Source organism: Vipera ursinii (assembly GCF_947247035.1).
Source record: "Vipera ursinii genome assembly, chromosome: 6".
NCBI classification, from domain to species: Eukaryota; Metazoa; Chordata; class Lepidosauria; order Squamata; family Viperidae; genus Vipera; species Vipera ursinii.
The window spans coordinates 35076867-35091555 of NC_139515.1; the positions used below are offsets into that span (position 1 = coordinate 35076867).

The 14689-nt window shown below is 39.7% G+C and overlaps 1 protein-coding gene across 1 annotated transcript in view; it reads right to left on the reverse strand.

The window, feature by feature from the left end:
• GXYLT1 (glucoside xylosyltransferase 1) overlaps nt 1-14689 on the reverse strand; it is a 63143-nt gene that overhangs the window by 24132 nt on the left and 24322 nt on the right. The window contains exons 2-3 of the mRNA XM_083365225.1: nt 9531-9705; nt 6219-6344 (exon numbers count right to left, since the gene is read on the reverse strand). Coding sequence (XP_083221351.1) covers nt 6219-6344; nt 9531-9705 — 301 coding nt within the window. The remainder of the gene's footprint in view (nt 1-6218; nt 6345-9530; nt 9706-14689) is intronic.

Genomic DNA, 14689 nt, shown 5'->3' on the forward strand with positions numbered 1-14689 from the left:
AGGACTTTTCACTCAAGAAAAAGTAATTGTTGCATCAGATGAAACTATTAAAAGTCCTTGTGACCACAACTGTCAGTTGCTCTTTCAGCAGGAGCTGTGAATTTAGGAAAACCTTATTATGAATCTGTTCAGTACAGGGATCAGAACTCCATTCAGAACCAGAGATGAAATATCCCTTTCACCAGATAACTTTGAAATACCAGGCTACTCTGTATTTATTCTTCTCCTTCCTGGTCCTTACAGCCTCTAAGCAGTGCAACTGCAGAACTGTATCATCTGTACATCCTAAGGATACAGCACACCCAGATATTATCAAAGTAAAAAGGCTGATCAGTAAGCACACTGTACACAATGCAGTAATTACTAAAAGGCAACACAGATGTATCAAGAAGTCATAATTGATTCTACCCCACCCCATCTTTTTAAAACTTGTACAGGTAGTTCTCAACTTACAGCCATTCTTTTAGTGATTACTCAAAGTTACAATGGCACCAAAACAAGTTATGACCGGTTTTCACACTTATAACCGTTGCAGTATCCCCATGGTCACGTGAGCAAAATTCAAAAATTGGCAACTGGTTCATATTTATGACAGTTGCAGTGTCTTGGGGGTCATGTGATCACCTTTTGTTACCTTCTAACAAAGAAAGTCAATGGGGGAGCCAGATTCTCTTAACAATCATGTTACTAATTTAACAATTGCAGTGATTCACTTAACAACAGTGGAAAGAAAGGTCATAAAATGGGGCAAAATTCACCTAACAACTGAAAATTCACCTAACAAAGAAATTTTGGCTTTAATTGTGGTCATAGGTTAAGGACTACCTATAACCTCCTTAGATTGTGGCAAAGCTGTTGTTATTATCAAAATATCTGATAGAAATCCCACATTATTCTGGATAGCAATTAGGAAGTCAGTCTAAATTTAAAGAAATTCACAATATTTAGCATCAAACACAGAAAACATGGGGAAGATATGGTAGCACTGTCCATTTGGAAGGAGAGAGACAAAAATGGCAAGATTGTTTGAGAGAGTGTGAATATTATACAGAAAAAAATGAGTTGTGGGAAGGCATGTTGCAACTGAATATTAGAAAAACCTTCCTAACATTCAGAGAAGTCTGATAGTGAAGCTAATTACCAAGAGAAATGGTGAGTTCCCTTTCATTAGATGTGCTTAGGTACAGAATGCAAAGTATTTACTCAGAATACTTTAATTTGAATTTCTATATTGGGCAAAATTTTGGACTGAAAATCTAAATTGCTCTTCCCAACTCTATGATGTTATTTCGTTTAACATAAAATTTGTGCTAGTGATTTTATAATTGGCAAATATACTGAATACACAGATATGCTTCAAATTTCTGTTGGTTGGTAAGTAAAGTTGGTTTTACTTGGCTTATTAGAATCTTTAATTTTTTTATCACTTTATTCATTAGGGAGGAAACTGCAAGGAGGTACAACCCTACCAATCAGAATTCTAGTAATACTTCCAAGCCATACTTTAGTGTGGAGTAACCGGAACATAATACTGAAACAGGAATTTCAGCCTACAAGTAATGACCTACCTCTTCATACTCAATCTGATTATACTTCAACTTGGTAGTGCTGCTTACTTTTGAAAGGGCAGAGACAGTCCTCCACATTATTTTATTGTCATAATATGTCAAATAAATAACTGAAGAGATTAGGTTTTATGTTCATTCAAAGAGCAATAGCTTAACAAATAACTCACTTTTTTCTGGAAGCATATTTATTTATTACATTTATATTTATTTATTTATTTATTTATTTGTTTGTTTGTTTTTATAAACCGCCCTTCTCCCGAGGGACTCGGGGCGGTGTACAGAGTAAGGTAGGTATACAGATTGAACAATAGTGAAAAAACAATAGTAAAAACAAACTGGGACCCCAATTAGAGCTATCAGGCCAGGCCGGACTGCTGGAACAGGTAAGTTTTTAAGTCGCGCCGGAAGGTGCGGAGGTCGGGGGCCATCCGGATTTCGGTTGGCAAGCAGTTCCAGAGGGCTGGCTGAGAATGCCCTCCCCTTGGGGGCCACCAGCCGACATTCCTTGAGCGGTGGCACCCTGAGGAGGCCCTCTCTGTGGGAGCGCACAGGACGGTGGGGTGTTGACATTGGCAGAAGGTGCTCCCGTAGGTAGTCCGGACCCATGCCATGTAGGGCTTTGTATGTCATTGTTAGCACCTTGAATTTCACTCGGAAGGCAACCGGAAGCCAGTGCAGCTCACGCAGGAGAGGTGTGATATGGGAGTATCGGGAGGCCCCCAAAAGTGTCCGTGCCGCTGCACTTTGCACCAGTTGAAGCTTCCGAGTGGATCTCAAGGGCAGCCCCATGTAGAGAGCGTTACAGTAGTCTAGGCGAGAGGTCACAAGGGCATGGGTGACTGTACGTAAGGCATCCAGGTCCAGATAAGGTCGTAGTTGGCGCACCAGTCGAACCCGGGAGAAGGCCCCCTTGGTCACAGCTCCTATGTGATCTTCCAGGGATAGCTGCGAGTCTAGGAGGACACCCAGGTTGTGGGCCCTATCAACAGGGGGTAGTAACTCATCCCCGATGTTAAGGGGTGGAATGATCTGAGTATCCTGGCTTGCCGGTACGTACAGCCATTCAGTCTTGTCCGGGTTGAGTTGAAGCCTGTTCCTCCCCATCCATTCCCGGACCGCTTTCAGGCAGCGGGACATCACGTCGAGGGCATCACTGATGCTGTTTGGAGTTGAGATGAAAAGCTGGGTGTCATCAGCATACTGATGGTACCCTACTCCAAAGCTACGAATGATCTCACCCAGCGGTTTCATGTACATGTTGAACAGGAGAGGCGAGAGGACCGACCCCTGAGGGACTCCGCAAACGAGAGGCCTCGGGGTCGACCTCTGTCCCCCTGCCAGCACCGACTGCAAGCGACCCTGGAGAAAGGAGGAGAACCAACGCAGAACCGTGCCTCCCACTCCCAGTCCCCTGAGGCGCCGCAGCAAGATACCATGGTCGATGGTATCGAAAGCCGCCGAAAGGTCTAATAAGACTAGGACAGAGGAATGGCCCCTGTCCCGGGTTCTCCAGAGATCATATGCTGCCCATCTCACTCTGAAAAATGACTCAGATGTCAGAACCCATTCCTATTTCATTTCTATCTATCCCCTATGACCCAAAATCAAATCTCACCTTTCCCTGGGTTCTATCATACTCCCAAGGGGGAGGGGGGAATGTGCCCCGGGCTTAATGCTTCTGTTTCTTCTATCTACAATTTAACCGTTTGCTTTCATTTATTTCCTCAGCTTCCTCTACCCGCTATAATGTAACATTTTGCTTTCCTGCGTTATATCTCTGTCTGAACTTCCTCTCCCTAAACTGTCAGCTAGAACAAGGGAGGGAATAAGGAATGTAACCTCCTTGCTTGGTTTATTTCTACACTCTCAGAGGAAGGTGTGAAGAGCCGCCGACCATCGCTGTGTGAACTGGAGATGGGCCAATGTTATCTCTCCTTTTCCCACGTTGGACCTAACACCTGGGGATTGGCTGTCCCACACTGGCCGAACTATGGGGTGGGGTCTTACTTGGGGATACCTTAAGGTATTGCTATGCGTGGGAAATCTCAGATCCTGTCTATTATCAACTACTCTTAATAAAAGTTCCTGTTGGAAGAAATTGTTTCCAAGAGTTCTGCTTTCATAAGATGTGGAATTAACTTCTGGGTGGCGCTTCAGTGGCGTGGATGGTCGGATTTGACCGCCGGCCCTTTGATCCCGTTGAAGCGGTGGAATAGCCAACGATCAGCTGTTCTGCCGCTCGAAAACCCTTACCCTCAGGCAAAGAGGGGAGGGGGAGCTTCCAGGTAGGGGCATGAAGGGTGAGAGTTCCCCCGAAGCCTGGGAATGCTCCAGATCGGAGGACTCTTCTGCTTTTGCAGAACAAGACACTGAATCCACTCCTGCCGGATCTGATTGTCATCTTGAGTGGCTGTAGCAGCAGAGCGGATGCAGGATCTGTATAAATAGCAAGTACAAGGCTTTAACTCTGAAACTTAAACTCTCTTCCTGTTCCAACGATCATTTGAAAGAAGGGGAAGATGGCGCCTGTTTTTTTGTAACAAGAAGCGAAAGTGTTTTTCTTCAAAGTAAAATGACCGTTTGGATACTGAGTAGGAATATGTAAAATGGACTTTTAAAACTTTAAAGGAGCTAGCTAAAATTTGGAGGTGCTAAAAAGTCATTTTTAAGATTTGGTTATTCCACAGTTAAACTACAAAGTAACAAATGGACTAGAAAGTGAAAGTGTGTATTGAAAGTTATTAGCTGCAAAAATGGCCCCCAAACCGCATAGACCTGTTTTTAAAAGTGTGGAGGCATTGCTTGTTCAGCAATCTGGAACGCAGTTTTTGAAGTTACCCTCTGAAGCTGCTACATCTGTATTGACTTTAAAAGATTTACAATATGCTTTAAACGATGCTTTAAAAATTCAGTCTGAAAAAATATTTGAGAAGGTGGCAGAATTTATTGAAAAGGAAAGCAAGAAAATAAGGGAGGATACTTTGATGGCTTGAAGTGCCATCAAGTGTTTTCAGGCTGTATTGAGAACTTGGATGAACGTGTGGAAAAAATGAAATGAAACAAAATAATCTGATGCTGGAGGCTAAAATGGGTGAAGTGGAGAATAAAATGGAAAAACTTGAAGATGAAAGTGATGATGCAATATAGAGATATCGAATTCACCTTGAGGATCAGAGGTTTGAAAGAGAACCAGCAGGAAAATCTGGAAGAGATGTTGGTGGATGCTCTGGCGCCTATTTTGGGGTTTCAACCTGAAGATTTTTTTTGGAAGATAGACAAAGCATTCCGTGTTAATTCTTGTATTGCCATACAAAGGAAACTGCCAAGGGATGTGGTGGCATACTTTACAAAGAGAAAGATTAGAAATGAGATCATTCAAATTTTTTATAATAAAAGACTTAAAGTGGCTAATCAGGAGGTTTTGATTCTGAAAGAGATTCCTCCAAGAATTTTGAGAAAAAGGAAAGATATTTTTTTTCTGGCAGATGAATTAAAGAAACAACAGCTTCGGTTTAGGTGGGAGGTATCAACGGACATTGTGGTGAATTATGCTGGAGAAAGATATTGTCTTAACACAGTCTGGAAGGCACGTGATTTTTATTCTAATGTACTGAAAGCAGGCTTACCGTCATCCTCAGAAGTTAAAAAGGAAAGGAAGAAGGAGAGCGACAGCTATAAGAAATAGTTTCGGAAGCTGTGCAATTTTTGGTTTTATTAAAAGAACCTAAGACTCAAAGAATGATACGGGCTGCGTCTAGATGCAAGGAATAATAATAACAATAACAGTAGAGATTAAAGTCAAGCGTATATAAGGAAGACATTGATAGAAGTAAGATTTAGAAATGGAACTTGTTAAAGATCGTAGGATAATCAAGACTAATAATGGTGGACATTTGGGGATGGTATTTATAGTAGATCTTAAAAATTAATGTATGTATTTAAATTGTTAGGTTAAATGTTGGAGATGTGGTGGTGATGATGCAATGTATTATTATGTATGGTGGAATTGTAAAAGATTACAATTTTAAAAGTTAAAGTAATTTGGTGGAATATGTAAGATTTTTAAGAAAAAGATAAGTTTTTTTTCTTTTTATAATTATTTTTGTAGGGTATTACTATAGACTGTATTATTATAGAAACTAAATTTAATAACTATAGTAAATTGTTGGTAGTGTTATATTGGAAGAAGGCTGATTGGTTTACTATAGAAGAATGGATTTTGAAAGTTTTGAATTAGGTAGAAATGGTAGAATTTCGAATATGTGAAGAATATTTGTAACGGAGATATATTGTGATGTTTAAGGAGAGTTAAAGTGCGATTGGATTTAAAGTGTAATTATAGTTAGTTAGTATATTTTAGATTAAGATTGTTAGAAATAATACCCTGTATTCAGCTTTGGGAAGTCGGGGTGGGTGGGTGTGGGGGAGGTAGGGGTACTGGGTGGGTTAGGGTATGGGTTAGGGTTAGGGGGGATGGGGTTTATGTCTAAAAATGTACTTTAAAACTTTTCAATAAAAAAAAATAAGATGTGGAATTGAAGTGGGTCCTGACATCAGGGCAGTTCTTTAAATGTAATAGATTTAATAAAATAGCTTTTCACTTATGACTCGAATTATTAATTTTGCTTAACAACTACCATTGCTACTTACTGGTAGGAAAAGTCTTTGAGAAGCACAGGGCTTGAATAATTTCTTCCATTCTGCTGCATTCTCAATTGGAAATGAGATGGGGTAGAGAGTATAATTAAATTTTTCATTATATGCCAAATTATCAAGCTGGAAAAAAACAACATATTTTAGTATTTTTGTATCAAAAGCAAGATTAACCAATTTCTAACTACTCTATTTCTCACTTTGGTTATTAAACAGTATGTTTTCAAGTGTATAAAATTAAATTAAGATTTGTGAAAGAATAGATAATACTAACAATTGTTTCCCTATTTTATTGGATTTATATGCTACCTTTCTAAAACAAATGTACTCATATTTTACAAAGAGGATGAAAATATCTTGCATCAGTCACTACTTGAAATTCATGAAAAACACATAGAAAAACAAATCAACATAAAATGTATTTTAAATGCAAATAACTTGTGTTTTAGAAAACGGTGTTTAAAAAAACTCTTTATGCAAATAGTTGGGAATACCAAATAACCAAACGCAAAACTTATCACAAATGCATTTTCTATGAAAAGCACCTTGCCTGTTTTTCAATTTCATACAAGACAGCTAGCATGTGTACTGTATATTTAAGGTAAAAAATATGTACAGTTCAGCAGGATACTAATGTTGCCAAACTCAGGTTGTATCAGAGGATAACTGAGACAAATGCAATTCATAGGATAAACATTTCTTTATATTTAAGGCAAGTCAAGAATTCACAATCTCCTGGTTTTTAGACCAGCATCTTAAGCACTACACCAAACTGGCTCTACGTTTTATATAAATTTAAGAGGCTATGTATAAGACTACACTTCTATCATGGTGTAAATATTAAAATATGTTATATTTTATAAAGGTAGTCCTTAACTTATGACCACAACTGAGCCCATAATTTCTGTTGCTAAGAATAGAATAGAATAGAATAGAATAGAATAGAATAGAATAGAATAGAATAGAATAGAATAGAATAGAACAGAATAGAATAGAATAGGAGCTGGAAGGGACCTTGGAGGTCTTCTAGTGCAGCCTCCCGCTCAAGCAGGAGAAGCTATACCATCTCAAACAAGTGATTGTCTAGCCTCTTTTTAAAAATCTCCAGTGATGGCGCGCCCACAATTTCTGAGGGCAAGCTATTCCACTGGTTAATTGTTCTCACTGTCAGGACGTTTCTCCTTAATTCCAGGTTGCTTCTCTCTTTGATCAGTTTCCAACCAGTTTCTTGTCCTGCCCTCTGGTGCTTTGGAGAATAATGTGATCCCTTCTTCTTCGTTGCAGCCCCTCAAATACTGGAATATTGCTATCATGTCCCCGCTATTTCTTCTTTTCTTTAGACTAGCCAAACCCAAGTCCCACAGCTGTTCTTCGTATGTTTTAGTCTCGAGGCCTTTGATCATCTTAGTTGCTCTTCTCTGATTTTTTTTCAAACTCTCATCATCTTTTTTGTGATATTGTGACCAAAATTGGCTTCAGTATTCCTGTGATCTTACTAGGGTTTTATAAAGTGGTAGTAATGCCTCATGTGATCTTGATTCTATGCCTGTTTATACAACCCAAGATTGTATTAGCTTTTTTGGCTGCTGCTGTACACTGCTGGATCATGGTTAAGTGATCGTACACTAGGACTCCAAGGTCCCTCTCACAGTTACTGTTTTCAAACCAGGTCTTGCCCAATCTGTATTTGTACCTTTGGTTTTTCCTGCCTAAATGCAAAACTTTGCTTTTCTCCATGTTGAAACTCATTTTGTTGTATAGGGCCCATTGTTCAAGTTTGTCAAGATCTTTTTGGATCCTTAGTTTGTCTTCTGGGATGTTGGCTACTCCTGTGAGTTTAGTGTCATGTGCAAATTTGATGAGTTCCCTTTCAATTCCCTCATCTCAGTCATTTATGAAGATAATGAAGAGTACTGGGCCCTTGTGGTATCCCGCTGCTTACTTCTCTCCATGTGGATGTAGTGCCACTGAGAACTACTCATTGAGTATGGCTTGCCAGCCTGCTACAGATCCATCTTGTGGTGAAGTTGTCTATTACACCATTTTTCTTGCATACCAAGGAGTAGGTTGTGATCTACTTTATCAAATGCCTTACTGAAGTCTAAGTATACTATGTCCACAGTATTCCACTGGTCTATTAGTTTAGTCATTTTGCTGAAGAATGAAATAAGATTGGTTTGACATGGTTTTTAACAAACCCGTACTAGTTATAACTTTGTTTGCTTCTAGTTGTTCTCAGATCTATTTTTTTATTATCTTTTCTAGGAACTTCTCAGGTATTGATGTTAAACTGATTAGTCTGTAGTTTCCTGGGTCCATTTTTTCCCCTTTCTAGAAGATGGGAACCACATCAGCCCTTTTCCAATCCTCAGGTACTTCCCTGGTGCTCCAGGATTTTTGAAAGATGTGGTGCAATGGTTCTGATAACATCTGCCAGGTCCTTCAGAACTCTGGGATATAATGTGTCAGGCCCCAGTGATTTATATTCATCAAAGTTGGACAGGTGTTCTCTTGTCATTTTCTTGCTTATTTTAATTTTTGTTTGTAATTTGTCCTTTGCAGTGTTTTTTTTTGGTATGTTGGGCTATAGTTTCTTTTTGTGTGAAGACTGATGCAAAGTATGAGTTAAGAAGAAAGAGAAATAGTTGTTAGTGAATTTTACCTCATTTTTCTTGCCAAAGTTAAGTGAATCACTGCAGTTGCTAGTTAGTAACACAGTTGTTAAGTGAATCTGGCTTCCCCATTGACTCTGCTTGTAAGAAAGTCACAAACAGTCATTATCTGACCCCGGGACACTGTAACTGCCATAAATGGGAGTTGCCAAGTGTTTGAATTGTGATCACATGACCATGGGAATGTTACAATAGTTTTAAGTGTGAAAAATGGTGATGAGTCACTTTTTTCAGTGCTGTTGTAACTTTGAATGGTCACTAAAACAACTGTTGTAAGTCAAAGACCATCTGTATTGGATAGCCTGAACATCTTCTATAACAATTTCTAATTACTCATTTTCTTTTCAACTTTAGAGTTCAAAGAACTGGAGACCATGCAATTGCTGAATACTAGCTCCACTTATGATTGAGAAGGTAGTAGGGGTTCAACACATCCACCAGAAGGTCACACTATACCAAAATTACATGCTTTTTGCTCTTGGAAATATATTGTTTTCCAGTTATAAAGTAAAAAAAATACTTCACAGAATATAGATCTTGGCAGATTTAGATACTGAAAGCAGGCAGACTTAAGTTTAATGGAAAAATACAAAAAAGTTAGCTTAATCCAAGCATACATTCTTTTATGAATACTTACTATTTCTCTGAAGTCACTGTGTAATGATTCCTCAGCAAAAATATGAAACTGAAGACTTTTGATGCTGAAAATAATAGCTGATTTCAACATAGTAACAGTTTCCTCCAATCTTTCACCACAGGCTACCACTGCCAAATGCATCCTCTCAGAAACCTGAGGCTTTGGAAAATCATATCTGATGCAAAAAATACAATAAACATTTCCATGGAGACAATATTAAATGTAAATATTCTATATTACATTTGAAACAAAGATTCTTTGTTCAAGTTAGTCATTAATATTACTTAACCTTATCACAATTTGAGAAAAAGTAGTTATGACAATCAAATGAATGACAAGGATGTATTTCCTACCTGTTATTAAAGTTTTTAAGTCACTTTTTTGTAGTTTTAATTCTAAATATAAAATAAAAATATATTTTCTTACCTTATCTGCTTATAAACTTTTATTTAAAAAAGCAACTCATTTTTGTCAAAGAACGTTTTCTTTTAATAAACACATTTGGTTGAGAATGCAGCCCACTTTTCCATCTTGCAAAAATTTTAATATTTTCTTATATTATTCCTCACTAGCTTTCATTACTATGTTCTTTACAGCCTATACCAGGGGTCAGCAACCCGAAACAGCAAAAGAGCCACTCGGAACTGGTTCCGTCATACACACAAAAAAGTGGGAGCCGCAAAATGTGTGCGCGCATGTGGGCACGCACGTGCATGCGCAGAACAAGCAAAAACATACATCACCCTGACGCCCGCACCGCATCCTGAGCTGCACGCACCTGTCGCTGCCCAGTGCCGCCAGCTTACAGGGGGGAGGGATGGACTCGCAGGCCGAGTAAGGAAATGGCCTTCCAGAGGATCCCGCCCAGCCCCCCTCGGAGGCAACGGGCCCTTCCCCGGCCGAAGGAAGCCTCGCGAGCGTCTCCTGCAGTGTAGCTCCGAGCTGTGAGGCACCTGTGCGACGGCGGTGATGGGTCTCCCTGGAGACAGGCACTGGGTTGCGGCAGCACCTTCAGCCCGGGCGCCGCCAGAGCCACCCGAGTGCCTTGCCCCTCTCCTGGGACCTCCAAACCTCTGCGTTTGATGAACGCAGCAGCTCTCTAAACGTGGAGGCGGAGGTTTGGAGAGCTGCGCAGCTCTCCAAACCACCGCCGTTTGCAGAGCTGCTGCATTCCTCCGTGTTTGAAAGAAACATGGACGAACGCAGCAGCTGTGCAAATGGGACAGTGGAAGTTTGGAGAGTGCGCGCGCACCTCTCCAAACCGCCACCACCAGTTTGGAGGTCTGCCGTGTTCGTCAAACATGAACAAACGCAGCAGCTGTACGAACGGGACGGCGGCGGTTTGGAGTGCGCGCACACCTCTCCAAACCTCCACCGCAGGGAACAGTTCTGCAAACGGGGCAGGGGCGGTTTGGAGAGCTGCCGCCGCCTGTTTGGAGAGCTGCTGCCTTCATCAAACATGGACAAAGGCAGCATCTCTGCAAACGGGGCAGTGGAGGTTTGGAGAGCTGCGTGCACAGCTCCCCAAACCTCTGCTGGTGGAGGACTGGGAGCCGCAGGAGATGGCTTAAAGAGCCGCATGCAGCTCCAGAGCCGCAGATTGCCGACCCGTGGCCTATACCTAACAATGTCATTTTCTGCTCCTAACTTAAATGCTTTGCTTTAAAGGAAATTAATCAAGAAGCAAATGCAAATTCAATTGCAATACTAATAGCCAGAAAAAAATTGTCAATGTACACACTGTAGACACATGAATCTTTTGTAATACCGGTATCAAAATAAATTCCAATAAAAATCAAAATGTTTCAGACAATAGTTTATTAACATTAAGATGTAAATAGTAAATATATAATTATGTGCTATTAAATTGAGTAGATATATCAATTGAAAGGTAGTCGAATTCCAGTACCAAAATTTCACTAGTATGTGAATACCATAAGAGAGTCCTGGATGCAATCTATCAGTTCAATACTAGATACTTCATTCTTTTTAAACTTAATTTATTCTTGAAACTTTAATGAATACCTCACCATGTATTTTACAGATTAGAATGTTTTAAGAATTAATTTCTAGCACCTTCTATTTATACACATAAGAATAGGGGTATAAAAATAGTTCAAATACTTTTTCTTTTAAAAATTTGACTGCTTAACTGTTGCATTGAATTGAATTCAAATATAAAGTACTCTGTCTTGTGGTAAAATGTTAATTCAGTTCCTGAGTTATCTAGATAGCTCCCAAGCTGTTGACATTAAGGGAGCTACTGAAGACTTGGCTGTATCTCCCAGACTTTGGGGTAGATTTATGGTGTAACTCATTATATGGCTTCTTTGTTCATATATCTTCATGGTGTTTATTTTTGTATTGTTCTCATCTTTTTTAATTGTAAGCTGTCCAAAGATTCAGGCAGCCTTCCTTCAAACTGCTAAATGAATGAATGTGTCAGGACCCACTTCAACTCCACGTCTTAAGTAAGCAGAACTCTTGGAAACAATTTCTTCCAATAGGAACTTTTAGTAAGAGTAGTTGATAGCAGGCATAACAGACAGGATCTGAGATTTCCTGCACAGCGCAGTAGATTATAGTATTCCCCAAGCAAGACCCCACCCCATAGATCGACCACCCGATGGGAGATGGCCAATCCCCAAGTGTTAAGTCCGTTTTGGGAATCGGGGAGATGACATTGGCCCGTCTCCAGCTCACGCAGCGAGGGTCAGCAGCTTCTTCACACCTTCCTCTGAGAGCATAGACATAAACCAGGCACTGAGGTTGCATTACTTATTTACTCCTTTGTTCTAACTGACAGTTTAAAGAGTTCAGTTCAGTGGGCAGGTTGAGGATACAGACCCAATAAACAAAGTAAAGGATTACGTTGTAGGGAATAGAGGAAGTGAAAGTAATAACCCTGCAGGCACATCCCCCCTCCCCCTTGGGAGTATGGCAGAAACCAGGGAAAGGTGGGATTTGTTTTTAGATCAGAGGATAGAAATGAAATGAAATAGGAATAGGTTCTGACATCATGAAATCCCTTTAGCTTGATAATAAATCTTAGAGAGCATGAAACCATGGTTCCTTAGAGGAAAAGGTTACAAAGAATGCAGTAAAGAACAGGATCCAACCAAACTTACTCTCATGAAAGAGCTTTGTAACTCATGTAGTTTCTGGCTTTTCGGTTAGTCTTGGCCCAACTCTGCTAGAATCAGATTTTAAAGACAAAATAAAATGCTGCTCCTTTTTACTGGTTTTATTGTTTTGTGAGCTGTCCAGAAATGTGGTTCCAATGTGTGTGTGTGGGAGGTATGTACTGTATGTATGTATGTATGTATGTAACAGTACAAACAGGAAACCCTAGCAGCAACACAACTTATACATACTGTTTTAAGTGTACTTGAACACTGTTGGTTACCCTTAAATAGATAAACATCTGAGATACAGTGAAACCTTTTGGGTTTTTTTCTGAAAGGAACATTTTTGGCTTCCAATATCCCTGTATTCCTGCCAGCATGATGCAAGATATCATCAATATGTTGACGATATCTGGCTTTACATCTTCCACCAAAGCGATACCACAGAGATTCTGTCTTAGTGTCTGGACGTTATGGGGACTGGATGGGGAAGATCTGGCTTCAAATGAATCCTAGCAACACTGAGTGGCTTTGGGTATTACACTTTCTTCCAAGGATTTTCCATCTTTAGTTCTGTTTGGGGGCCACACTACCTCAAGCAGAAACACTGCACAATTTGGGGTTCCATCTGGACCCCAAGCTCCTGTTCAATGAAAAGGCAGCAGCTGGGGGAGGGGGCTTTCCACAATTTTCTGCCAATTTGACTCTTTCTTAAACAGCAAGGCCCTTCTCACAGCAGTTCATGCCTTAGTCATGTCCCAAATGGACTTTTGCCATATACTTTATATGGAACTACCCTTGAACAGAATCCAGAAGTTATAGTTAGTAGATAACAATTCAGCAGTTATGTACCTTCCTTAATCAGTGTACATTACACCTTTGTTCTGTGAGCTGCATTGGCTGTCAGTATGTTTCTGGTGCTGGTTGTAAGCTTCATGGCTTAATCCAAGTATATGAGAGACTGCCTCTCAGGAGGGATTGACCAATCCTATTAGATCTAAAAGGAAATGAATTCTCTGGGTTTGATTTTTAAGCAGTGCCAATTGATGGGGGCCAGGAAAAGAACCCTTTCTGTTGTGGTGCCCACATTTTGAAATATCATTTCCACTGGCCCTGATCCTGTTGTCCTTTTGCAACAGTTACAGACATGATTTTGTCACGGGGCATGGGAATCAGTGGGTGTGGGTGAGTCTGTGCAATGATTGTGCTGATTTGTTATTGGTGATTTTTTTTTACCCCATTATGTTGTTGTTTCTGGTTTTCATGCTGTTTTAAATATTATCTGCCCAGATCTATTCCTCACAACTCTGTTAGAGCAAGGAAGAAAATAAAGGATGTATGTATGACACAACTAAACCACAGTTCCACTATTAAGCACCCAATGTTATATAATTAACCAGAAGTCATATTGTGCGAATCACAGATTAATATGATGTCCAAAGTGGCCTATAAATATGAGTGTTGAAATAATCGTCATATCCCTAAAATAAGGACACATCATAATAAGCCAGAGTAATTTTAATGCTACTACAATATTTTTGAAACTTACAAATCTTTAGTATTCCACTAACCAAAAATGGTGACATTCTATAGAAAAATATAGTTCTGAGTTTTGTCTATTAGTTTTGCTTCAAGCACATTCATTACATTTACAGCTAAAGACTTTGTATACTTATCAACAGGTACACCTCATTTGCTTTTAAAAAACTTTTGTTCCTATGTAAGCATGTACAGAATTACAGCTTCAAAGCCAAACTACATAGTATGCTGCATGATTTTTTTTCAAAACTGAGGAAAGAATTCAAATACCATTTATTAGTCAAATCTCTATTTGTTTTCATGACAGCCCAGACAACTGTCCACTCTCATTTGGGGATGAAACAGGGAATTATGTCAGAATCCAATTATATTTCATTTCTATCTTCTCAGATTTAAAAACCAATCCTCCCTATCTCCTGGATTCTGTCATACTAAAAAAAGGGGAGGGGGTATGTATGGGGGTTTTACTACTTTCACTTCCTGTCTTCACTACAA